Raw genomic sequence first — 27,529 nt, forward strand, 5'->3', positions numbered from 1 at the left:
GTTGGTGGGATCCAAAAGCAAAGGGAGGAAACACCTGGGAGGGAAACGTGCAAACTACCGGTAATTTCTTATTGTCTTGTCTTGAACTCTTGCATTGTTTACACAATTTTGCTAGATTTGGCTTTGTTCTGTCTGTTTTGTTAGACTTTACACTGTGTGATGGTAGGGGCAGCTATTTTAAATATAAAGGGATAAAGTACGGTAATCTTAGTTTCCTAGTATTATGCTGTGAAGCCTCATAACACTTTCATTCATTTGTTTAATTGGTTTTATTTGGTTTTGTTTGATTTTTTTATGTGTGATGGTATGAACACCTATTCTGAAGAAAATGAGACATTTTGACAGCCACTGCTGATTTCCTATCATCTTATTTCAAAGTCCTACCATGCTTTGTACTTTTGTTTTGATTGGTTCTATCTTGTTCTGTTTGATTTTATTATGTGTGATGGTATGGACAACTTTTAAGGAAAATGAGATATTGTAGTAACCATTTTTCATTTCCTATTATCTGGTTTTGCAGTCCTGTAATGCTTTCATCTTTTTGAACGGTTTTATACTATTTTGTTTGCTATTATTGTGTGTGAGGGCATGGTCTACTATTTCCAAGAAACCAAGAGACATTATAGTAGCCACTGTTGGTGACCTGTTGTCTGGTTGTGAGGCTCGGTGTTGCTTGCATTGTTCTGTTCTGATTTGTTTTCTTTTGTTTTATTCTCTTTAAAATAAAAAAAGAATCTGCATTTAAACAAAATTCCCACACAAATCCTCTGCACACTGAACCTGGAAGAGTCTTGAATAGTACGGGATCTCCTGAGGTCCTTTCTCCTTCTGCTTGTGCTGGGCGTTGGTGGGGGACATTGTCCTGTGCTCTCTACCATGCTGAGCAGCGTCCTTGGTCTCCACTCTCATGGCGCCAGATGCACCTCCCTCCAGGGGACAAGGGGGTTTCTCAAAGTATTCCCAAGTGTTCTTTGGAGAGAAAATCATTCTGGTCATGGAGCACAGTTTAGGGCATGAGAGCTGGGAATATCTGGAGGGGTTCCAGTGAGAGCCCATCGGTTTACCATTTGTTACTTTCCACAGATCCACATAGATCGTGTAAGCCCAAGAGCTGCAAAGTTAGAAAAAGGTTCTTAGTGGTATTGGCCACTAGAATGGACATTTATAAAACTTAAATGATGTCATTATCAGTTGCAATATCAAGGAAGTGTGGCTAAAAGTCTGAAAATTGCTTATAATTGCCACACACTTGATAAGCGATTTTCTTCTCTACTGAATATGTTGTAAGCTGTGGAAGACATGAACGTGTCCATGGCAAAAATGGAAGCTTCAGTGATGTCGGACAGGCTCCTTGATTTTAGACTTTGACTGGAACCCGCACACAGGATTGGGACAAGGTGTTAGTTTAGACCTCTCAAAAGTGAGAGAGTTTACTGCAAAGGGGCAGTGAAGTCTATATTCACCTCGATTTTTTTTTTCACCTGAGCTCTTGTCACAAAGAATCTTCAGAGAACATTTTCTGTATGGAGCAGCGTCTCACGGGGGTTGGAAGGACAAGAGGGAGCTGCTGATGCCCAAGGGAGAATCTGCTGGGAGACATGAACATCTCCTGCGCTGACCGTCTTGCAGAATGTGCAGCCCTGAGCGGGCAGGGTGCTTTTCTAAACGGATTGTCCTGGTTTGGGGACCTTGGCTTCACTTTTGCTGCCGTCTTGTCTGGGGCCAGAGCTTCAGTCTCCATCTCCAGGTCTCCAGCCTGTGTCCAAGGTGAAGGGTAATCGCTCACCTTTAAGTGGTAGACGCGGAAGCTGAATTAAAAGTGGGATGGAAGAAATAACGATGCTCCAGTTAACTCTGAGAATATGTCCAGGGATCCCTGCCATCCCTGGAGTGTAGACACAGGCCGTCCCCTGTGCGGGGACAGAGTCTGACGTGTGCTGTTTCTCCTCGTCTTTATGATGTGCACTGTAGGCTGTGTTTCATTTGTAGCAGCTTTGCATCGGAGAGTTCTGGACCAGAGTTATCCTTGAAGATCCAACCTTGCAGTATCGGTACAGCAGGTACTGTCCACATTTTCAGTTATTTCCCTCATGTGAGAAGTCAGATGAGAACCTTTAGTAGATTAAAAAGGATATTGTGGTAATAAACTTTGCTGGAAGTTATTTTCTCGCTGCTGACCCTGAATGTATCTGTGGGTTTGTTAGCAATTCCCTGTATAGCAGACTGTCCCTGTAAAATCTTCGCTTTTGCACAGTGGGGGGGGAGTACTCTTTTTAATGACACTTCTGGTTTTATTTTATGAAAAACTAAAATTCATAACAAAATGATTTTAGGATAACAATACTCAGTATACTACGTATTATATTTTCAGTTATTCAGGGGAGAAGGTGTAAACCAAAGAGAGTCTTACAAAAAAAGGAAGAAACACACAATACCACAACTGCTTTTCTCCACACATATGAATTGGGGATTTTTACCACCTTCACTGTTTGCCTTTTAGCTTTTAAAATTGTGTGTAAGTTGCTGGTGGAAATATATACATATTTGAATTTTTCCTGATCTATTTTTACAAGGCACATTATTCTGGTCATCACCTAGAAGACATTGCATTCATTTGAATAAAGCTTGTGTTTGTTTCTGAAATACATTTAACACATACACAGTTAGAAAGAATTATTGATTTTTCTGGTGTTGGAGATTGAATCGGAGCCTGTGTACCCCTGAAATACATCCGCCTAAAATGATATATGCAGATACTTTAACTCAGCTGTATGTTAGTTTCTTACAGGTCTTTGGTTACTGTGGTTCTTATCCATAACCATTTTGCATCTTTAATAGCAATGTTTTTACACTGCTCTGTGTGACCTGCTTTAGTCTCCCCGTCTCACTGTTTCTCTCATAGCTTCTCCTTTTCCTTAAATTTGCTTTGTACACAGCACCTGTATTCCTGGCACCCAGGAGTTACTTGTGGAAATACAAAACAGAACATGTGTGTAAAATTCTCTCATTTGAATCTAGAAGTGTAAAGGCAGAGCCACTGTGTGAGGGGATGGGTGTGTGTGCCCTGATGTCCTCCGGGCTTAATCACACTGAGGAAGGTTTTCAGTGTGAAGGAACAGACTCCAGGGTGCCACCACATAGAAGTTATGCAGAACACGGGGAAACACATGCTCTTTGGGAATGATCAGAATGCAGACTTCAGTGCAGCACATCGATGAGCATTTGCAAAAATAGAGACAGAGACAGAAAGAGAGCGAGACAGAGACATAGAGAGAGGAAGACAGACAGATCAAAACCCAAAGCCTCACAAGGACAGGGAGTAAATGCTGGAAGTAAAAATTCACAGATGGGATTCTTGAGTTACAATGGGACCAGATACACACGAGTCCTCCAGACAAACGCGGAACGGACAGAGGAGCTCTGTCTTCATTTCTTATGAAATGCTTAAAACCAGAAGCTCTTCGTCCGTTTTTCCCTTGTGAATGCTTGGCTTATTCCTTTTGCCCACTTTTCTCCTGAGCTGTTCAGTCTGTAGACGCTGGACACTAAAAGCACAGTAGAACCGTTTCTCCTGGAAACCTTTGTTGCTGCCCTTTGTCTCTGGTCCTGGGTTAAGGCGAGCGGGAAGGTTGCACAGCTGAGGAAGAGGCTTCCTGCTCCTGCCCTCCCATAAGTCACCTGAATCTTTACACCGTTTTAATCCCTCAGGTTCATTCCGTTCTGTGTGCTCTGTTGGTTGAGTGGATGTTTTATGCTTTTAAAATGTTTCTGTAGACAGAGGGCAAACCACAGCCCTCTGGAATGGAAAATGAATGGAAATTCATCTGATGGCGACAGCTTGCTGAATGTCAGTCCCTCTGTAATATGTAATATGTGCCCGGTGTGAGAAAACCGTGTTATTTACACAGGAGTCCTCACTGTGATTCCTGCATCTAAGCCTGATGTGCTCAGTGTGTGTGTGTGTGTGTGTGTGTGTGTGTGTGTGTGTGTGTGTGAACTAGTAACTCAGGAGTGAGTGCAGGCTTCCGAGGAGAGGGGCTGGTCCACCCTTCACAAACAGAAGCCAGAACTGAAGGCAGCACGGGAGGTAACCAAGGGCGTATGTCAGAGCCTGGGGGATTTTGACTCTACCAATCAAAGCAAACATTACAGCAGCTGGAAAGAGAGCCGCCTCTTGTCCTGAACTTTCAGCAGCAATAAGGCTGCACACTGTTCTGGGTGCCAGGAGTCAAAAGCAGGAGTTGGGTGCAGGAGTGAAGGCCTCAGGCACCCCAATAAACACCAGCACAGACCCACACCTGCGACCTTTTTCTCTCCCAGAGACGAGGTCTCGCTTGCAGCAGAGCTGGCCTCTCACCCTGGAATCAGTGACCTTTCCACTTCCACGTCCAGTGGAGGAGCAGACGCCTCTGCACACAGGTCAGTCCTCGTTCTGTGTCACAGGTGGCCCCTCTCACTCCCTGGTCACAGGGCTTTCTTGTTAGTGATGAGCTCCTGAGAGAAGCATCTTCTCCAGCGCCTTTGACCCTCTGCTCCTCCTGGGAGCAGTGCACAGCCCCCGAAGCCCTCCTGCTCCCCACCTGTCTTTCTGGGTGTTTCTGTGCAAATGTCACTTTGTCCCTGGTCTTCTGGGAATAACCAGCAAACACAGAACCCCACCAACTCTCCTTTCCATCTGTTTTCACCACATTTTCTACAATTGGATCTTGAAGCGTCCTGTAACCAACATGCATTACAGGGGTGATCCCCAAGGTAGAGCTACTGGGAGGTAGTACAGTGGGTGGAGATGGGCTTCGGGAGAGGTCTTTATACTCCTAGGGGGGCACATCCTTGAAGGAGACTTCAGACCTGCAGCCCACTTTCCACTTTCTTTTCCCTCCTGCTCATGATGTGGTGTGGATATTCTCTCCCATTCACTCCTGCTGAGAATTCTGTGCTTCCCAGTGTTGTGGGGCCAGCGCGTCATTCAAAACCCGAGCCAACATCATCTTCTCTCTTTACAAGCTGACTGTTCCTGGGAAAAGGTCAGGAAAACAGCACTTAGCATCATCAGACATAAGAGTTTTACAAAACTGTTTATACCCCGTCTATCATTTTACTGTAGAGATTTTGCTTTCCTTCATTGTTTTTTTAACCTTCTCTTATTTTGAAGGGAGTAAAATACAACAGGAAAAGACAGAATAAAGCCAATTGAGACAATGCAGTGAAATTGTTCCACAACTTTAGAGCAGGATACGGGGATAACAGGAATAGGTACCATAGTATATCTCCTTATCTTCACAATAGTTGTTCTTTCAATCAGGTACAACAAAATCATACCAAATACAGAACATTATAAAACCTATCAAAACAGAGTATTGAATAGAGCCATGCAATTAATCAAAACAAAGCAAAACAGTGATAACAATATTTGCCTTCAAAGAGATGGTAGAAGGAAATCCCCCGTGTTTGCTGTATTGCATGTGGTCAACCTCCAAAGAGGTGCGCAGACCTCTGGCTCTTGTTTGCTAACCTGGCGGGGATGTTTGATTCTCAGCCCACACACCGGTAGGTTCACGGCTGCCTACCAGGGAGGCGAGCAGGTTCCTTTGTTTCCCAGCACCCTAAGTTCCAACATAGTGTGGATCTTGGGAGATGCTGGCTGTTCTCTCCCTGGGGCATGCACCTCTTGCTGGAGCCATGGCTCCTTCATTGTTCATTGATTTTCGACACAATGCCTTGAACATGGGCCATTGTCAATTTATATTCCTCAAACATATGTTTTTTTCAATAAATTCTTACAATATTGACACTTTACTCATGAGATAGAACTTCTTAATGAGACATTATACTGTAGCTGGAATCTGCTAAAGGGTAAAAATCTATGCAAAACACAGAAATTATTTTCCTGACTCTAGGAGATCTGGATGGAAGTGTAGCTCAGTAGCAAGAGCCCCTAACTTGCAAGTGAGAGGCCCTGAGTTCTACCCACCTTAGTGCAAAAAGGCTAACATTCATGGGAGGTGAGTCATGCATCCTTTGGTAATGCTGCTTTTCTCACTCCATTCTTATTTTGGAAGTTATACCCAAAGCATGGAACCAGGAAATGTTACGTGGCCTTCAGAATTTCTCCTTCTGGGACTCTCAGAGGACCCAGAGCTGCAGCCCCTGGTCTACGGGCTCTTCCTCTCCATGTACCTGACCACGGTGCTCGGGAACCTGCTCATCCTCCTGGCCATCGTCTCCGACCCCCACCTGCACACGCCCATGTACTTCTTCCTCTCCAACCTGTCCTCTGTGGATGTGGGCTTCACCTCCACCACTGTGCCCAAGATGCTGGTGAACACCCAGACCCACAGCCAGCTCATTTCCTACGCAGGCTGCATCACCCAGATGTACTTTTGGATGCTTTTTTCAGGGCTGGACATCTTTCTGCTGACGGTGATGGCCTATGACCGCTACGTGGCCATCTGCTACCCCCTGCACTACACGGTTATCATGCACCGCTGGCTCTGTTTGTTGTCGGTTCTAGCCTGCTGGATCGTGGGTGTCCTGATTTCCCTGTTACACACCCTCATGGCTTTGCGTCTGTCCTTCTGCAGCCACTTGGAAATCCCACACTTCTTCTGTGAACTGGATCAGGTGGTCCACCGTGCCTGTTCTGACACCTTTCTCAATGACATGGCCATATATGTTACTGCAGTGCTGCTGGCTATCTGTCCCCTCGCTGGCATCCTGTTCTCTTACTCTAAGATAATTTCCTCCATACGTGCAGTTCCGTCAGCTCGGGGGAAGAACAAAGCATTTTCCACCTGCACCTCTCACCTCTCGGTGGTCTCCCTGTTTTACTGCATGCTCCTGGGCGTGTACCTGAGTTCTGCTGTCACCCAAGACTGGCGCTCTACTGCAGTCCCCTCGCTGATGTACACCGTGGTCACCCCCATGCTGAACCCCTTCATCTACAGTCTGAGGAACGAAGACATCAAGAGAGCGCTGAGAGGACTTCTTGGGAGGGCAACGAGCAGAGGACCAGCTGGCCCACCTCGGTAGAAATGCTTCTCATTTCGGGCCTCAAATTTTGGAGTCAGAATTTTGATCCTTTGATCAGATTGTGCAAGACGTTTTTCCCTTTACCGCCTGTAATTTCCATTTCTTTGATGTAGTTCTCTAGATAATTTAATTAAATCAATTTATTAAGTGTTCTCTTCTTTCTAGTGCCTTTTATTACTCCCCCAAACTTGTTCCCCTTCTTGGATCGGAAGTGTTTGGAAATTCTCATGTCTGCCCTGGAACAAAGCAGACTGCTTATGAAAAATTGTTATACAATAGCGTATCATGTTCAATTTATATCTTTTGTGTTCTACAGCAACTTTGAAGGATTTTGCTGTTAGTAGAGGACAATTATACTTGGCAATTAAAGTCAGCTACAAATTTGAATAAATTGATTGATTCCATATGACTTTAGAGTCTGGAATGACCTCTAATATGACCAATAAATTTTTGAAGTCGGTGAGTGTATTGCTTTGGAAAATGATTTTGAGTCTGTATTCTGTTCCTTCCCGGTGTATTGTGAAGCATTGTCCAGGTGAAGAGAATTTAATAATCTGACTTCACAGTTGGTTGGTACACATTATTGTTACACTGAGTTACCTTCTTTGTTCTGTTGGTCAGAATGTCTAGATCTGAATACAGATACTGTCCCTCACTCTAAATGAGAACCCTCATCAATATTATCCTGTATATATTCTTTTTTTCCCCCTTTCCAGTGCTGGTGATCAAACCCAGGGCTTCATGCATGCTAGCAGTGCCCTGTCACTGAGCTAACCCCGGCCCTATGCATCTCCTTTCCCCCAGGAATAGTCCAGTCTTTATGTTCTGGCTGACACAGGACTGTGTCTTCAGCCCAGTCGTGGGACTCAGAGTCACCCACTCCCTGTGCACACAGGCGTGTCCTTCCACCGTGTCTGGGGTGGAATCTCACTGCAGTCACCATGTAGTACAGTTACTTTAAATAAGCTGCATAGCAGGGTCATTATGAATCTTGTCACTAAATATACAAATAAATTTCAAGATTATTGGCGTATGGTTTTAATTATCCTCAGTTCCTTTTTCTTTTGATTATTGTATCACTTGACTATTGCTGTACAGGAAGCTGTGCTAAAATTCAGTAGTTAGGTGTGACACCATTTTCATCAAAAATGCAAGCGCACAGTTGGGGGCTCCTCTGACCACTGCTGGGCACCGCCCAAGTCTGAATCCAGGTGTGAGTTGCTACTTGGTGTTTTCAGGATCCTCCATGACATGGCAGGCAAATCTAGCGTTTCCCCTGAGCAAATGACTTCTGGCCAGTTTTTGACATTTCTGCACTGAGATTTGCTTTCAGGGCAGGCCTTCCCGGGATTCTGGTGCAGAGGTAAGTTTGGGGAGCCCTGTCCCAGGGCTTCGTTGCATCCCACACACTGTCCTTCCTTTTGCACAATCTCTGATGCCTGCTTTTGCAGTTTCTGTTCAAGGTCCACAAGAAGGAGAAGGCTCGAGACAGAAATTTGTGTGTATATACATATGAGAGCTAAGAGGAGTGCACCACAGACGGTGTTAGTTCTTGGAAGAGAACAGTTGGTGCTCCCAGGATTAGCCTTACTTTACGTGTCTGCATCTGGTAATCTAAGAACCCATTTGGAGGTCACAATATGCAATATTACACCTGTTATTAAATTCCCATCATCTGGATTTGAAAATCTATACTGTGACTGTTTAGGGTTTGTTGTTATTGTTGCTTATTTGTCTGTTTTGCTTTTTGTCTCTCTTTTCCAAGTATTTTTTCTATTAAATATGTAAATGAGGAAACTTTAAACAGAGAAAAAGAATGAAAAGTTTCTAACTCAAGAAAAATCTTTCAAGGCTTTGGCTCAAGCCAGATCTCCAGAGAAACACCGTGTTACTTAACCAGTTTTCCATCTCAGTTTATTTAGGGTGCTCCTGCATGGGTTGTCAAACAAATCTGGGGTGTGTGTGAGTGTGGGTGTGATGGCCCCTGGGAACGTCTATGATTAGTCAGAATGTCACCTTAACACACATAATCAGTTTCAAAACACAATTAGTTGAATGTTCCAGGCAAAATTGTGCAGACAGGATGGATTGCGGTCTTTATGAACCTAGCATAGTTTGACCATCATAAAGAAAGGAAAGTACCCAGTGTCCTAAAAGAAAGCGACTGGGAATACAAAATAATCTCAGAGAAAGAGAAAAGGAGGTAATTCGCACAGTGCAGTGGCATCCAGAGGGAGCTGGCGAGATGAAGGGCGGAGGGGGAGGTGCTCGGTTACTGCAGAAGTCTCCCTTCTACAGTTCTCATGTGTGCCATTTCCCTCTTTGCCTCCCCAAAACAGAAAAAGCGGTAACAATGGAATCCAGAGGGTACTGTTTTCTTAGTAGTCCAAATTCCATTTATTTTATCACCCAGTATTTTAACATAGATGAGAAAAACAAACTCCATTGTAAGGACCTATATTGTACCACACTGTCTAGAAGGACGCAAGGGTACAGCACCATTTTTAATGGATGAAATCATTCACTTTTCCTTATTTGCTTTAACTGTAATAAAATATGTGAAGATTACTTTAAGCATAAGATAGGACAGTCTCTGTGTCTTAAAATATATAAAGGAAATAAGTTCAAAGGGGAAAAGAATGATGTCATAATCTCTACATGTCAAGAAAATCTTGTTCATGAATGTTTAATGTATCATTGATAATTCCTATGAAACTTTAATTTGGGGATAATTGTAGGTTAACATGCATATGGAAGAAATAAGCCAGACAGATCCATGAATCCTTTATTCAGTTTTCCCAACAGTAACATCTCATAACACTGTGGTACAATGTCACACCCAAGGTACAGACGCTGGTTACAGTCAACACACAGGACAGCTCTGCAGAGATGCTCAGCGCTGGCCTTTGGAGAGCCTCCCTGCTTTCTTCCCTTTCCTGTCCTTGACCTAAAAGAATCACCAATCTACTCCCCGTTCCCACACTGTTATGACAGCAGAAATGTCATCTAGCATTCAAAGCCCTCTGCCCCAGAGAAATGCAGGAGTCAGTATCTCTAGAGGCTTGTTTTGCTCATGGCTCTGGTCAGCGCTTTGGACATGAGCTGAAATAAAAGCCAGGTTCTGACTGTGAGAATCATGAGTTGGTCAGATCAAAGGCAGAATTCTGGTGCTCGATTGGGCCCTGGGGTGACCACAGTCAGCAGGAAAGCACTGTACGTATCACAATTGTTAGACAGAGGACTCTAGAACTAGCTCACCATAAAGACATGATTAAGACTGAAAGTCACAGATATGTCAACAAGCCGGGCTCACGGCTCTCTAACATATGCATGAGTCAAACACCATGTTGTCTCTCATAAATATGCATTGATATTAGGTAGTGCTATAAAAATAAAAATTATAAAAATTGTAAAAATTATAAAAACCCAAGTGACTAGGCATAAAATGCACTAGCATGTTGAAGTCCACATTATCAAAAAGAGCAGTTGAGGCACTGATACACACAGGCATGACTCCCGAAGAAGCAAAGTATTGACCTCAGCTTTAGATAAATTGCACCGGTTTCCAAGGTAACTTTTTCCATATATGAAGCAAATCCCGTCACGAGCTCTTCAGTAAAATGAAAGAAACATTATGCAATAAGAGATGCAATACAGGAAGAAGCTATCTTTAAGACATTCTTGCTGATGGGTCAGGTAAGTGAGAATTTCCAAATATTTCTGGTGCAATGTTGGGAATAACATTGGGAATTTCGAAAAGCAAAAGGAAAAAACCGTGAGCTATCAGAGCAGAAAATCTAAAAGCTCGAGTTGACTAAGTCACATGGGGGGGTTGGAATCGTAGAAAAGGCAAGTCTCGGGAGTAAATACTGTGAGCAGTTCCTATGCTCATGATCTGATCTGTGAATCAGGTTTACACTTGAAGGCTTTCAAAGTCCTGCAGCCAAGAGCGTTGTCAGGCTCTGGGCAGAGTCTTCTTTTACAGGTTTTATCCAGAAAGTCTTTTTAGAGCTCTCTTGACCTCTTTATTCCTCAAGCTGTAGATGAAGGGATTCAGTGTACATCACCGAGGCTGATGCACATGAGTATGACTCCTGTGTGCAGAGCTAAGGTACACACCTAAGGCCGTGCAATAAAATAAGGAGACCACTGCGAGGTAAGATGCGCAGGTGGAAAAGGCTTTATGCCCCGCTGAGCTGAAGAGATGGCACACATGGAGGAGACGATCTTAGGGTAAGAGTACAGGATGCCAGCCGGGGAGCCAGTCCCCAACAGCACAGGTGCCAAGTGCACCACAAGGTCATTGAGTACATTCTCAGCACAGGCAAGCTGGGCCACCTGACTGTTCACAGGAGAAGTGTGGCCCTTCCAGCTCCGTGCAAAAGGACAGACACAGCACCAAGAGGCTTTGGAATGAGGTGTGCAGGATGCTCGCCATCCAGGACACCAGCACCAGCACCACACAGAGCAATGGGTACATGACGACCATGTAACTCAGGGGGTGACAGATAGCCATGAGATGGTCATAGACCATGACACCCAGGCAGAAGTTGTCCAGCTCTGCAAAGAGCAAGAGAAAGCACATCTGGGCGATGCAGCCTGGGTAGCTGATAGCCTTGCTGTGGGTCTGGATGTTCACCAGCATCCTGGGGACGCTCGTGGAGGTGAAGCCGACGTCCACAGAGGACAGGTTGGAGAGGAAGAAGTAATGGGCGTGTGCAGGTGGGGGTCGGAGACGATGGCCAGGAGGATGAGCAGGTTCCCGAGCACCGTGGTCAGGTACATGGAGAGGAAGAGCCCGTAGAGGAGGGGCTGCAGCTCTGGGTCCTCTGAGAGTCCCAGAAGGAGAAATTCTGAAGTTCTGGTGCTGTTTCCTGCTTCCTCATGGTGGGTGCAACACTGTAAGTAAAAGTCCACTTAGTAGGTGCCGTTGTGTGGATGGGTGGTAGTTTCAGGGAAAGCAGGTCGCATCAGTGCTCTGCACACAGATGCATGCTACCCATATAGTTGAAGTGCTCTTATTTACATGCTTATGTTTAGAGATAATTCTGTATGCTTTAATATCTCATACCCACAGGATTTGAAATTTCTGCTCAGCTCTACACCTTTCCCTATGAGGCCATGCGTTTCACAGTTTTAATGAGAAAGTACTTAATACATTTGTGTACTGGCCATGTTCCGACCCCTGTCTGTAAAATGATTCGCTCCTGCGGATAAACAAACATTCCTACTTCCCAGTCATGGACATAGAACACAGGGAGAGAAGAAAACCACATATCTATGACCTGTTTTCCGTGAAACTACCACCCAGCCATGCAATGGCATGTACTAAGTGGATTTTATTATCAATTACGCCTCAATAAAACTGCTTGAAAAAGAAATAGTCACAGAAGACCCCACGGGGTGAACACATCATGAAAACAATGCAGGTAGGTGTGGATAGGAGGTGTGTGTATGTGTGTGTGTCTGTGTGTTGCTCTCGATGAAACCTAGAATCTGGGGCATGCTAGGCTGTTCTTCTGCCACTGAGCTACACCTGAAAGTTCACAGTCAGGCAGGAATAGGTGACATGTGAACAGAAGCCAGGAGGCCACCTGTGGGAATTTTACCTGGCAGAGAGCAAAACCAGTGCAAATGCCCTGAGACACGTTCAGATTCTCGAGGCCATCAAGGAACCAGTGTGTGGAGGTCAGCGAGAGGGGCAGGGTGCTGAGAGACAGCAGACAGGGGCACTGAAGAGTGAGGTGCTGAGAATGCTGGACCCCAGGAACCCCTGTTTTGTGGTGCGCACTTCTTGCACATTGTTAATGTTTGTTGCAAAGGCATCCTGTGGACTCAGAGGGAAACTGCTCCCTGCCCTTCCTGGTTGACTTTTCCTCTGTGTTGTGAGAGTAACTCCAGGTCCTCCGCTCTGAGGCTTGTGCTCTTGGGGGTGCACACTGCCACAGCACCCCGACATTCCCAGCACACCCACGGGGCCAGCACTGTGCACACTGGGAGCCCAGGGGACCAGGTAACTGCCCCTTTGCTGTGCCAGGCTGAGAATCTGCGCTCTGTAACTGTGCAGAATAATAAATAAGCAGGGAGACAAAGTTTGTTGCTTTTTTTTTCTAGTTTGCATTTGAAGAAACAAACGTCAAGAGACACAGAAATGAAAGGGAAGAGAGAAAGCCAGTGAGATAATAAACTCAGACGGAGCCCGAGGAAGCGGAAGGAAGCCAGTGTGTCTACGTTTCCAAAAACAAAAAAAGCCAAAAGACATAAAAGTATCCACGGTCACAGGCAGTGATGCCATCAGGCTTACAAAAGCCACATGGAAAGGTAGTCCCCAGACCAAAGGGACTCAAGGGACTCAACAAACAATCAACCATGGGGTACACAGACACCCCAGTAACAGCTAAGCGCGTTTAATGTGAGAGAGAAGCATTCCCTCCGCTTAGTCCATAGTTTCTGGCCGGTCTGTCTCGCTGTGCTCCAGGGCAGCAGAGGCCTCTGTGCACCTCGGAGCCCTCTGAGGGCAGCTGGCAATGAGCAGCGCAGGTGCCTCTGCTCAGGGCTTGCACGTTGCCCCTGACCCTCTGCACCCAAGGGCTCAGTCCAGGGAGGGCTGCCTCCTCGCGTGTGGTGAGACCCCTCCGGGTGTGCAGCCTGTTGCGGTCCCTGGACACCTCTCGGTGTGACCTGAGGTGCTAAGGGTCTCCTGGGTGAGGAGCGCGGTTTGAGCTTCACAGCAGCACGCGAGCGAGGAAGAATATAAAAGTCACCCGCAGCGGGCGAGCACAGCCCCATGGGGTGAGGAGAGGGGTGCTGTGAAATAGTTCATCTGGGGAGTATTACAGGACTTCAAAACAAGTTAATAGGAAATCAAAAAAAGTTACTATTATACCTCCTGCTAATTTTTAAAAATTTTCCCCTTAATTAAAACTACCATAAGAAATAACTAAATAATTTGTTTTTAAAGAATAAGGGAGAGATTGAGATAAAACAGGACATAACAATATAACAATACGGGTCAAAGCATGACTGTTTCAGCAACCTAGTGCTTCACCACCACATAACCCGACTTAATAGTAGTTACCATAGTGTCTGTCTTTTTCCTTGAAATATTTGAATAAAACTTCATATACTATAGCTTCAAATATTTCCATATCAAGAAGCCCAGAATAAAGACTTTCCAATTAATAAGTGAAAACTTTATAAGGCTTCAAGGCCACATAATGGGGAATCATGATTACCACATATTTTTATATATTTGAATCATTACTTACATTAGGGAAACTATTCGGTATTCACACATGCGAGATTGATTTATTTCACTTATGAGTATGGTCTCAAGCTGCGCCCATTTATTGATAAATATCTCAATGTGATCCTTCTTTATAGCTGAATAATACTCCATTGTATAGAAATACCACAACTTTTTTATCCATTCCTCAGTTGATGGACACTTGGATTGTTTCCAAGATCTGGCGATTACAAATTGTGCTGCTATAAACATAGGTGCACATATATCCCTGTGGTATGATGCTTTCAGTTCTTCTGGGAATATGCCTAGAAGTGGAATAGCTGGAATAAACGGGATTTCCAATCCCAACTTTTTGAGAAATCTCCAGACAGACCTCCACAAAGGCTGTACCAGTCTACACTCCCACCAACAGTGCAGGAGAGTTCCTTTTTCCCCACATCCTCTCCAGCATTTGTTGTTGTTGGTTTTCTTGATCCTGGCCATTCTTTCAGGAGTGAGATGGTATCTCAGTGTGGTTTTAATTTGCATTTCTCTAAGGACCAAAGATGATGAACATTTTTTCATGTCTTTATTTGCCATTTGTATTTCTTCATCTGGGAAGTGCGTATTCATCTCAGATGCCCATTTTTGGATTGGATCTTTGAATTTTGGAGGTCTGAGTTTCTTTAATTCTTTATATGTTTTAGACAAGAGGCCCTTGTCTGAGAGAGAGTTCACTAAAATCTTTTCCCATTTTGTGGGTTTTCTTTTCACTATGCTAGAGATTTCTTTTGACATGCAGAAACTTTTTAATAAGAAGTGGTCCCAGTTATTGATTCTGGGAAGTATTTCCCGTGCGATTTGAGTCCTGTTCATGAATTCTCTACCTACTCCTATGTCTTCAAGGTTTCTACCTAATTTGTCTTCCAATAGATTTAATGTTTCTGTTTTAATATTCAGATCTTTGACCCATTTAGATTTTAATTTAGTACATGGTGATAGACATGGGTCTAGCTTTAGTTTTCGGCAAATGGAGAGCCAGTTTTTCCAGCACCATTTATTAAAGAGACTGTCGTTCTTCCAGTGAACCTGCTTGGCTCCTTTATCAAAGATAAGGTGGTTGAGTGTGTTTGTAGTTGTGGTTGTATCTTCTAATCTATTCCATTGATCTTCAGCTCTGTTTTGATTCCAATACCATGTTGATTTTACTACTGTTGCTTTGTAGTATAACTTCAAGTCAGGGATTTTGATGCCTCCTGCTTTGTCTTTGCTGCTTAGAATTGCCTTTGCGATTCTAGGTCTCTTCTGGTTCCAGATGAAATTTAGGAGTGATTTCTCTAGATCTATAAGGTATGTTGACAGTATTTTTATTGGGATTGCATTGAATCTGTATAACAGTTTTGGGAGAATGGCCATTTTCAAATGTTTGTTCTTCCTATCCATGAGCAAGGGATGTCTTTCCATTTTCTGAGATCATCTTCAATTTCGTTTTTCAGTGTATTATAATTTTCACTGTATAAGTCTTTCACTTGCTTCGTAAGAGTAATTCCTAAATATTTCATTTTTTTGCTTGCTAATATGAAGAGTGTATTTTCTCTTATTTTCCTCTCTGTGATTTTGTTGTTCGTGTATAGGAATGCTATTGATTTCTGAGTATTGATTTTGTATCCAGCCACATTACTGAATTTATTTATTGTATCTAAGAGTCTTTCCATGGAGTTTAGGGGGTCTTCTATGTAGAGAATCATGTCATCTGCAAACAATGATAATTTAACTTCTTCTTTTCTTATCTTTACCCCTTTTATTTCTCTCTCTCTTGCTTAATTGCTCTGGCTAGTACTTCCAGTACTATATTAAATAGGAGTAGTGATAAAGGACATCCTTGTCTTGTGCCTGATTTTAAAGTAAAGGCTTTCAATTTTTGGCCATTTAGTATGATGCTGGCTGTTGGTTTGTCATAAATGGCCTTTATTATATTGAGGTAAAGACCATCTATTCCAACTTTCTGTAAAGTTCTTATCATGAATAAATGTTGGACCTTATCGAAGGCTTTTTCTGCATCTATAGAAATGATCATGTGATTCATATTTTTGGCTTTATTGATATGGTGGATTACATTTATTGATTTGCGTATGTTGAACCATCCTTGAATTCCTGGGATGAATCCCACTTGGTCATGGTGTATAATCTTCTTGATGATTTGCTGGATCCTATTTGCCAATATTTTATTGAGGATTTTTGCATCTGTGTTCATTAGGGAGATCGGTCTATAGTTCTCTTTTTTAGTTGGGTCTTTCTCAGGTTTTGGTACTAGAGTAATATTTCCTTCCAGGAATGACTTAGGAAGGATTGCTTCCCTTTCAATTTCATTGAATTGTTTGAGGAGTGTCAGCATTAGGTCTTCTTTGTATTTCTTGTAGAATTCTGCAGTGAATCCATCTGGGCCTGGGCTCTTCTTGGTGGGTAAGGACTTAATTACATTTTCAATTTCATTAACAGAGATTGGGTTATTCAACAGTTTTACATCCTCTTGATCTAGCTTTGGTACTTCATATGTTTCTAAGAATCTGTCTATTTCTTCTGTGTTATCAAACTTTTGAGAGTAGAGGTTTTCGAAATAGGTGTTGATGATCTTCTGTATTTCTATTGGGTCTGTAGTGATTTCACCTTTTCATTTCTTATTGCATGAATTTGAGCTTTTTCTTCCCTTTTTTAATAAGGTTGACTAGGGGCTTATCAATTTTATTTATTCTTTCAAAGAACCAACTCTTTGATTCATTGATTCTTTGGATGGTTTTCTTAGTCTCTATTGCATTGATTTCTGCTCTGATTTTTATAATTTCCTCTCTTCTTTTGGCTTTGGGCTTGACTTGCTCTTCTTTTTCTAGCTGTTTGAGGTGTAGCATCAAGTTATTTATTTGTATTCATTCTGTTTTCCTGATGTGGGAACTCAGTGCAATAAATTTTCCTCTCAGAACAGCTTTCATTGCATCCCACAGATTCCAGTAAGTTGTATCTGCATTTTCATTTTCTTTTAGGCATTGTTTAATCTCTTCTTTAATTTCTTCTGTGACCCACTGGTTACTCAAGAGTGTGTTATTCAGTTTCCATGTGTTTGCGGGATTTTTGCAGTATCTTTTATCATTAATTTCTAATTTCAGAGCACTATGATCCGATAACATGTAAGGGATGATTGCAACTCTTTTGCATTTGTTTAAATATGTTCTGTGAGCTAATATATGGTCTGTTTTAGAGAATGATCCATGTACTGCTGAGAAGAATATGTATTCTGATGTTGTTGGGTGGAACATTCTGTATATGTCTATCAAATCCATTTGTTCGCAGGTGTGATTCAGTTCTGTTATTTCTTTGCTCAGTTTCTGTCTGGTTGATCTGTCCCTTGGTGTCAATGGCGTATTAAGGTCTCCTGTTACAATTGTGTTACTGATAATTTGACTTTTCATTTCTGTTAATAGTTGTTTTATATAACTGGGTGCTCTGGAGTTTGGTGCATATATATTTAAGATAGTTATCTCTTCCTCTTGGAGTTTTCCCCTTACGAGTATGTAGTGACCTTCTTTGTCCTTTATGGTCATTGTTGGTTTAAAGTTCACGTTGTCTGCAAACAGAATGGCTACTCCTGCCTTTTTTTGGATTCCTGCTGCATGAAGAATTGTTTTCCATCCTTTGACTTTCAGTCTGTGAATATCTTTCTGGGTTAGATGGGTTTCCTGTAAACAGCATATGGTTGGATTTTGTTTCTTGATCCATTCTGCTAGTCTGTTTCTTTTGATTGGTGCATTGAGACCATTTACATTAATGGTTATTACTGTTAAATGCTGGTTTATTATTGACATGTTATCTCTCTGCTGTTGCATCTTTATCTTTCTGTTCTGTTTAATTATCTGCTTTGCTTAGTGGTTTTTTCCTTTGTGTATCTAAACTGTCTTTCAATATTTTTTGCAGGGTTGGTTTGGTGTTCATGAAGTTCTTCATCTGTTCTTTGTCATGGAAGTATCGTATTTCCCTTCAATTTTGAATGATAGTTTTGCAGGATACATCAGTCTAGGTTGGAAATCATTTTGCTTTAGGATCTGGAATACTTCACTCCATGCTCTTCTTGACTTTATCGTTTGTGCTGAGAAGTCTGCTGTGATTCTGATAGGTTTTCCTTTATAAGTGATCTGTCTTTTCTCTCTGACAGCTTTTAATAATCTATTCTTGTGTTGGATTTCTGGGATGGTGATTATTATATGTCTGGGTGTAGTTTTATTTTGGTTATGACTATTTGGAGTTCTATGTGCTTCACTGATCCTGATGTCAGTTTCTGATCTCATGCTTGGGAAATTTTCAGCTATTACTTCTCTAAATATCCTCTTGACATCCTTTATGTTGTCTCCTTCTTTTTCATTAATCCCTATCATTCTTATGTTATTCTTCTTTGCATCGTCTTGCAATTGTTGAATTGTTGTTTCCTGATTCCTTGTTATTTTTAAAAGATCTTTCCTTTCCTGTTCACTAGCTGCAATCCTGTCTTCAAGGTCTGAAATTCTATCTTCACTTTCATTAAGGCAGTTTTTACAACTTTCAGTGGAGTTTTTCATTTCCTGTATATCTCTGTGCATCTGCATTATGTATTCTGTTTGTTTCTTATATTGCTCGTCTAGGGATTCTATCTTTTTGTTTAGTTCCTCCAAATTTTTATCTGTGTTTTCTTTAGATATATTCAGAATCTCTTTCATTTCTTTTATCTGGGAGATTATTTCGAGTTTGAATTTCTTTAAAGCTTCCTGGAGTTGCTTGTCAATTTCAGTAGCTATTGTGTCTGATATTTGAGGTGAATGGCATATATTTTCTTCTATATACATTGCTCCTAGAGTTTCTTGAGATGGGCTGGAGGTTTGAGGTTGTAATTTGGTCTTTCGTTTTGTCATTTTCCTATATTTCTGTGTTTCAAGTGTTATTTGAAAGCTTCCTCAGGATCTGTTGAAAATCCCCTTGTATGTTTGCAGCTACTGAGACTCTGGCACCACGCTACCCCAAGCCACTGGGCCTGCAGAACCAATGGCCCTCCTCTGCCTGCTCAGAACTCCGCAGTTCCAGACAAGCTGGGCCTCAGGGACACTGTGCACCCACCTGCCCCTTGGAAGCTCCACAGCTCTCCAATTGCTGCCGGGATGTGGAGGCGGATGTAGATGCCTCAAGCCCACCTCTCCACTTCACTGCACCGAGAAGCCTGGAGGGACCCAAACAGTCCGGGCTGAGATATCCACAGTCCTCCAGACACACAGGGAGGCCAACGCAGGCACCTCAGATCCGCCCTGCCCCTCCTCTGCACACCGATGGCCAGGCGCGGCAGCGAAACAGGCTGGGCTCCGGGGATAGTGTGGGCCCGCCCACCTGTCGGAAGCTCAGCAGTTCTCCAAGTGCAACCGGGATGGGGAGGCGGATGTAGAGGCCTCAAACCCAGCTCTCCACTTCACTGCACCTGGAAGCCTGGAGGGACCCAAACAGTCCGGCGGAGATATCCACAGTCCTCCAGACACACAGGGAGGCCGATGCAGGCACCTTAGATCTGCCCAGCCCCTTTGACTGATTAGACTCTGTTGCATTCTGTATGATAGTATCAAGTTTGAGGGTATAGGCAACTACTTTGAAGGCAATAAGATTCACTAAGAAGCCCATGCTGGTTTGACTATTGTCTCCTTTGGACGTCCTGTAATGTTTACAATGCCTAAGTTTTATTGGTCTTTTTCTCTACTGTTTTGTTCAACTTTATAATATCTAATGAGATAGACAATTCTTTTTAAGGAAACAAGAGACATCGTTGATAACCATTGTTGATAACCTTGTACTCTGTTTTACATCATGTGCTATGTCTATCCTTGGTTTTGACTGACAGCTTTGTTTTGCCATATTTGACTTTATTCTCTCCCCCCCCCCAAAAAGTAATAAGAACTAAGGAGTAATAAAACCCAAAATGTGTAAATTTTGTTGTAAAAAAGAGAGGGAAAAAAAGAGCTCTAAAGATACAACAGCAAGTGTGTTTAGGGGTGTTAAATAGCTGACCATATTAATGTTTTTGGTTGGATCATTGAACACAACTGTTTGTAGTCTCACTGTTTGAATGTCCACTTTGTATTCTTTGATACTGTGATTTGAGCAACTATTTCTAAGATGATAATATGTAATCTATTAACTGGTGATTTCTTACTGTCTTTTTTTTTCTTTTTTCTTTTTTTTTTTTTTTTTTTTTTTTTTTTTGTAGTTCTGTATTAGGTGTACCCTTACACCGCTTTGTTTTGTTTTGTGCTTTTCTCTTTTTCCTTTTAAATAAAATTTTAAAAAAAAGAAATATTTAATCTGATGTGCTAAGGGATTAGAGGGGAGTCTGGAAGGAATTACGGAGGGGGAGAGAGAGAGATTAGGGAGATGCGCTACCAGACAATTCTGTAGTATAGGTAAAAAGCGTTTATAGCATTCACAGGGTCTGATTCTGCACTCGAAGTGTGCGAGCTTGCAGACACACAAAACGCGGAAAGAACTTTTAAACAAGCTACACTTAAAAATCAACGAGTTACAGTGTTGCATTGGTAAAGGTATATTTCTTCTTTAGCAAAATATAGTTACAGATTTTATTTATCTGCAATCAAACAGAGTTTGACCTCAGGGCTGTCAGCATTCTAGGCAAATACTCTGTCCCTCAGATCAGTCCTGGATTTTTAATAAAACATCATGACAGTACATGACAATGAGGGGCGGAGTCACAGCACAGCACACATGTGCAGTATTTAATCAACAACATTGAAACACTGGGAAATCTTTTGTGTTGAGAAAGATAGTGTCTTCTCTTCTAATTCCTTATTAGAATATGTGCAATTAAAAACCCAAGATAGCACTTTGGAAGCCCTTTAGTGTGATTCTTAAGATTTATGAATATCATGTGGTAAAAATACACAGCTACTTGGGTGAGCTGTAATCCCTGAATCATGCTGTGACACATAAACATGTCTTCCTCCTGGGAAGTTGTGCTTGGTTCCCATTCATCAACAAACCCTATCTCCCCTCCCTTACCATTCCAGCAAACATTATTCTACCTCTGGCAGTGACTTCTTAATTTTTTAAATTTTGATGTGCGTGTCTTCATTCTTTGATATGGTTTTAATATTAGTGTGTGCTTGGGATGCATAATGATTACCTTCATGTGGAGAAATTTATCCAACTACAGTTACATCCAGTCAGCTTATTTCCCTGTCCCCTTCCTGTCCTCCAGGCTCCCCTGATGCCCAGACATCACCCCATATCCACAGTGTCACCCTCATTTCTTATCATCTTTTATTTGCTATTCAGATCATTTATATTTCAGATTTAACATGATATCTATATGGATGAATATAGTACACACTGATTGAAACAGTTGAAAAGATAATCTGAAACATGAATCAGAAAAGACACAGAACACGAATTATTTCACAGGTTATCAGTTCACAGTAAAATTGTCAAAGGCTTGTGGGAGCAGCAGAATGTGACGGGAAGTCTTCAAAAATCACACAAGTAACAGTCTCTAAATTTTTAGCTTGTTTTACATAAACAAATGAACTTAATGCAGATTAAATGTGTCTTAATCAAAGTGAAAAGAATGAAGCCTTCCAGATCCTGGCTGAATGGAGGAATTGTACAAAAATGTATCAAATCACAGCAAGCCAAGGACAATCAAAAAGCACAGAAATGCGGGAAGAGCTGGAAATCCACGTGTTTAAGTGTCTGAAATGCTTTGCTGAGCAAAGATGCAGAATCTCACTTTATATTGCTTATTTAAAGCAAAGACTTGCAGGTGGATAATGTGAATTAGACCATTCTTCCAAAAGGAAAGGAAGAGAGCATACAGGGCGCACTCTGATGGCTTCTCTGCTTCCCCTCACAGGGGCGTCTGTGACTCAGGCTCCCTGAGTGCAGGCGCCTGGGCTTCTCCTTCAGGCTCCTGCTGCGCTGTCTCTCGTCCTCCCTCTGGTCAGCAGCAAACCCGGGCGCTGGGCGCACTGTTCACCGCTCCTGCCAGCATCAGGAGTAAACAGAGCATAGTGGATAATCTCAGGGCTGTGGCTGGATGGCTGGGAGCCTGCAGCCAGGTCACCGCCTGCTGCCGCTGGGCACACTGGTTCTCGGGGGACCTCGGACCCAGCCTCTGCCACCTTGTGCTGCAGCATCTGCTGAGCTCCCAGACACACCTGGATGCCGGGAAAGGAGGTCCTGTGTCACCGTGCAGATGCCCCTTGACTGGGTACTGCTGGACACTCAGCTGTGAGGGAGGAAAGCCGGTGGGCAGGAGCTGAGCGTCAGTCTCCAGGCAGAGTTCAGATCTCAGTAACCGCCGTGTCCTTCTACCCAGGCTGCACAGCTGAGGGCCACCCAGGGGGCATTCGGGCACCTATATGGGCTCGGTGGCCCTATGTCCCTCTCCTTACCTCGTGGGCTCCTCACTTTGCTGTCCCATGGGACACTGGCCTGCTGTGACAAGATACTCTTCGTGCGGATTCTGCTCCTGAGACGGTGTTTTAGGCACCAGTAAATCTGCTTTCTATTCCCGTTCTCCATTCTCCCTCCTGCCTTTCAGGAGTAAAACCTTTTAGCGCATTATCTTTCTTATAAATTACAGAGCTTTTATTTTTTATTTAAAGAAAGCAAGAAAAAAAACAAAATACAAAAGAAGGGCAGTACAATACAGAATTCAATAAAAAAATTTTTAAAATTTAATACTAAGGAATCAGTAGTTGATACTGACATATTATCATCTTAGAAATTGTTTTTCAAGTTAAAAATCAAAGCATAAAAACTGGCCAAACATTCAGACATTGACAGTGTGAGTGTAAGTGTGTAAGATAGATGACCTTATGACTATTTTTGTCAGACCATTGAATAGAATGGTTATTTAAAAAGTCCAGCACTGATGAGTTATTCTGATGAGGTCTCCTACTGAGATGTCCGTTCTGATCACACTGCCTGGTATAAAAATCATGCCATGCCTGTGCCGCAGCTCAGAGGGTCAGTACACACGCAGAGCTCCTGAACTGAGCAGGAGGAGCCGCTGGGAGCCGCTCTTGCTACACAGCAGCTGAAGGCCTGGGCTGGTGACGGGGAGGGCTGGAAACAAGGATCTTCTGCAAGGCTGACTGGGGGGGTTCTTGGGTGAATAAGGGTCTCTGTTTTCGTTCTATCAAATGCCCTTCCTCTTCTCGCAAAGGCCATCACAGCAGCACCAGAGAAGCGGAGGGAAGTGACGCGGCAGCCTGCACTCAGGCTGATGGCCAGCAGGACACTGCTGGGCAGCCAGGGGACACGGAGGCAGAGCGTCCCAGGGCCTGGAGGCAGAGAGGGAGCAAAGAGGGGCCGAGGGAAGGAGCCTAGCCACCCCTCCAGCTGGTGCTGGGGAAGGGGAGTCAGATGCTCATGGCCGTTCTCTGTTCCCTGTGACTCATTTTCCAGTTTTAATACAATGGCACAAAACGGCTCTGCACAGCGGGGCAGACAGGGCACCCCGGAAATAGAGAAGAGGACATGGAAATAATCCCACGCCACTAAAGCCCTCCGGGTTCCTGGTGAAGATTGCAAAAGTGAACTTGGGAGAAAAGAGAGCCATTGAACAGCTGCTGCTGGGCACACTGGAATTCACACGCAGAAGCAACCACCTGTGGGGCTGGGGATTTAGCTCAGCGACCTAAGTGCCTGCCTTGCAAGCGCAAGTCCTGAGTTTGATCCCTGTTACCGATTAAAAAGAATAAGAAGAAGAAACCACGTGTACTAAAATTATCTTTAAAATGTCAAAGTCCTCAGTGTAAGACCGGAAGCTTTGAAATTAGTAGCAAAAATGTAGGAAAAGCCTTTCAGGTTATGAGCTCAGGGAGGGACGTCTCCAAAGAGTTCCAGCAGCACAAAAATATCAGCAAGAGTCAGCAAGTGGGAATCCATGAAATTAAAGGGTTTATGCACAGCCAAGACATGGCGGAAACATTCCACAAAACAGCACGCCGGCTACACTAGTGAAAGAATACATAAAGATCCCCGAAAATTAACATCAGATTTAATAATGAACAGGCACTGAGCAGGACGAGTGCAAATAGGCAGGAATTGCAAAGAACGTGGTCGATATTTTCGCTATTAAAAAATGCAAATCTAAAGTATACTGAGGTTTGTTTCACCCTGTCATCATAGGAGCATCGAGAGCACACATGTGGGCGTGGGAGAAAATAATTTTATTTTCATCGGCGGGAACGTTCGGCAGCATAGCTGCTGTGCGAATCAGTGCAGAGGTTCCAGAAAAACTACCACATGGCCGCCATGGGAACCAACGGCAAACATCCTCAGTGTATAATCAGAGCATGAAAATTATTCTGCTCCACAGGCACCCGTGTAACCGTGCTTGTCGGGGTGCCCAGTACCCAGGAATGGGACTAGCCAAGGCTCCAATCAGAAGACGTGATGTGGATGAAATGCATACTCAGGGAGGTCAGTGACAGACAGATGGACAGGGAGACACAAAGATTACACAGACAGACTGATGGCAGGTATACTGATTAGGTGACTGACATATAAAATGAATAAAATGATGTCATTTGGAGAAAAATGGGTGGAACAGGAGAGATTATGTTATGCAAACTAAACTGGACTCAGAAGAAAACTGTGTCATGTTTTCCTCTCCTCAATGGAACTGCAAATAGAAACGGATGACGTGAGAGGAGAAAGGAGACCAGGAGCAGAACAGGAATAGGAAGGAATCGGGGGAAAGAGCGGGGTCAGGACATGGAGAGTAATAAGAACAGTAACGCAGAGCAAAGCACATCGCTGCTCCGACGATTGTGCAGAAGGAAATGCCTTACAGTGTGTAACTGATCTGCATTGATAAAGGTAATTAATTAAAACTTAGCTGCTTATATCTTCAGAAACATTGAAATCAGAGGAACGGGAATTCCAAGTAAACCAGGGCAATGGTGAGTTTCATTCTCAGCTGGGCAAAGCATCCCAGCCTGAGGCCCGAGGTTTGGGTCCCGTGATGGCAGACACCCCTCCAGCCTGAGACAGCAGATTCTTTCAGAGTTTTCTTCCAAAGAGTCTCAGCAGAGCCCTCTTGACATCTCTGTTCCTCAGGCTGTAGATGAAGGGGTTCAGCATGGGGGTGACCACGGTGTACATCACAGAGGCTGTGGCGCTCGCGTGTGAGCTGTGGGCTGAGACAGAACCGATGTACACGCCCAGGCCTGTGCCATACAATACAGAGACAGCCAAGAGGTGGGACGCACAGGTGGAGAGGGCTTTCTTCTTGCCCCCAGCTGAGGACAGCCCACGGATGGAGGAAGCAATCTTAGCATAAGAACAAAGGATGCCAGTGAGGCAAACCGTAGCCAGCAGCACGGGGGCGAAATACATCACGAGGTCATTCAGAAGGTTTTTGGAGCAGGCAATCTGGGCCACTTGATTGAGTTCACAGAAGAAGTGAGGGATTTGGGGGTCAGTAGAGAAAGACAGGTGCAGAGCCATTAAGCTTTGCAGCAAAGCATGCAGAACACTCAGAATCCAGGACCCCAGAATGAGGAAGCCACACCGCCAGGGGTTCAGAATGACCGTGTAGCGGAGGGGGTGACAGATGGCCACGAAGCGGTCGTAGGCCATGACAGCCAGGAGGAAGTTGTCCAGCTCTCCAAAGAGCAAGAAAAAGGACATCTGGGTGATGCAGCCTGCGTAGGTAATGAGCTGGCTGTGGGTCTGGATGTTCACCAGCATCTTGGGCACAGTGGTGGAGGTGAAGCCCACGTCCACAAAGGACAGGTTGGAGAGGAAGAAGTACATGGGCGTGTGCAGGTGGGGGTCGGAGACGATGGCCAGGAGGATGAGCAGGTTCCCGAGCACCGTGGTCAGGTACATGGAGAGGAAGAGCCCGTAGACCAGGGGCTGCAGCTCTGGGTCCTCTGAGAGTCCCAGAAGGAGAAATTCTGAAATTCTGGTGCTGTTTTCTGCTTCCATATGGTGGATGCAACTATCAGTGAAAAAGAAAAGTCACATAAGTCCTCTTTGAGCAAAAGGACATTACTAGTTTTGTCGAATTTCCACAAATTAAGTTTTGCAGTCTATAAATTGCAGTCATTGTATAACTTAAGGTCCCCTGGGGAAATTCCTCGTGCCATTCCTGATTGGAAATTTCTGTGCCTCTCTGAGGTTTCTCCCCTAAAATCGTGTCTTTTGTAGATTTCCTATGAAATTATTTCTCACAATTGAGAAATATATATGGGGCGATGACCATGTTGTATGAACTGTTTGGAAAATGATGAGCAGAAGCTGAAAACTAAAATTTCTACCTCCCAATGGTTGAGAAAGAATATATTCAAAAAAGAACATCATATATTATTGCTAGTTTTTGGTGAGGGATTGTGTAGACTTGCAAATGCATACTCACAGAAATCAACGTATAGAATATGTGTAACCGTTTAGATATCAATTATACCTCAATAAGTGAACCTCTGTTGGAAAACAGAGATGATCATGTAACATCCAATGGGATCAAGGCTCCATAAAGAAAATAAAAGTTTTGAAAGAGAGAACAGTCAGGAGATTGTATGTGTGTGCCTGTGTGTGTGGGTATTGGCACACACAAGTGTGAATATTATGCTGGGCATGGAATCCTGGACCTTATTCATGCTAACTACATTCTCTGCCCACAAGTGCAAGGCTGTGAGTTCAAACCCTGGTTCCAAAAAACCCAAGATCCCAATGCATGTGTTACCCTCAAGTCTACATTCTGATCATTCTCAATTAGCAAATGTTTCCTGCTGTTCTATATAAATTCTGTAGGGTAACACCCGGGAGTCTGCTCTCCTACACTGAAAAATATCCTCTGTGTGACTGATCCAGAGAGCACTAGGTCACACACACACACCTCACCTACACGGACTTTACCCTTAGATTTCATGACTCAGGTGAAGAGATTTCACATTCCTTGTTCACTTTTATGCTTGCACAACAGTGTGTAAATACATGTACTTCGTATAGAGTCGGATTTAAAGAAAATAAGAAGCTATCAGATAAAAGGTGTGGTGGGGAAGAGACTGAAACCAGGCTAGATAGAACAATCTGAGAGGTGTTAGTAAAAAATCAAAAGCAGCCTAACAAAGACTCGAAATAGGATGCGAGACAGGAATGATTTAATGACTTCAACAGGGAATAATAACTCAATTTACAAAGATCTATAAGAGATTAACATATAATTGAGGTAAAACATCTGCATAT

The 27,529-nt window shown here is 43.4% G+C and overlaps 2 protein-coding genes and 1 pseudogene across 2 annotated transcripts; 1 reads left to right on the forward strand and 2 right to left on the reverse strand.

The window, feature by feature from the left end:
- Nucleotides 1-6,060: 6,060 nt before the first annotated feature.
- Nucleotides 6,061-7,111, forward strand: LOC134471235 (olfactory receptor 7A17-like). The gene has a single exon (XM_063229304.1). It carries the CDS (start codon nt 6,073-6,075, stop codon nt 7,027-7,029), a length of 957 nt encoding a protein of 318 aa, XP_063085374.1. The 5' UTR covers nt 6,061-6,072; the 3' UTR covers nt 7,030-7,111.
- A 3,906-nt stretch (nt 7,112-11,017) lies between these two features.
- Nucleotides 11,018-12,831, reverse strand: LOC134471147 (olfactory receptor 7A10-like; annotated as a pseudogene).
- Nucleotides 12,832-25,339: 12,508 nt separating this feature from the next.
- On the reverse strand, nt 25,340-26,269 carry LOC134471236 (olfactory receptor 7A17-like). The gene has a single exon (XM_063229305.1). The coding sequence runs from the start codon at nt 26,267-26,269 to the stop codon at nt 25,340-25,342; it is 930 nt and encodes a 309-aa protein (XP_063085375.1).
- Between the last annotated feature and the right edge of the window lie 1,260 nt (nt 26,270-27,529).

Source organism: Cavia porcellus, unplaced genomic scaffold (assembly GCF_034190915.1).
Source record: "Cavia porcellus strain 051 isolate PalLab524CR breed Dunkin Hartley unplaced genomic scaffold, mCavPor4.1 scaffold_17, whole genome shotgun sequence".
Lineage (NCBI taxonomy): Eukaryota > Metazoa > Chordata > Mammalia > Rodentia > Caviidae > Cavia > Cavia porcellus.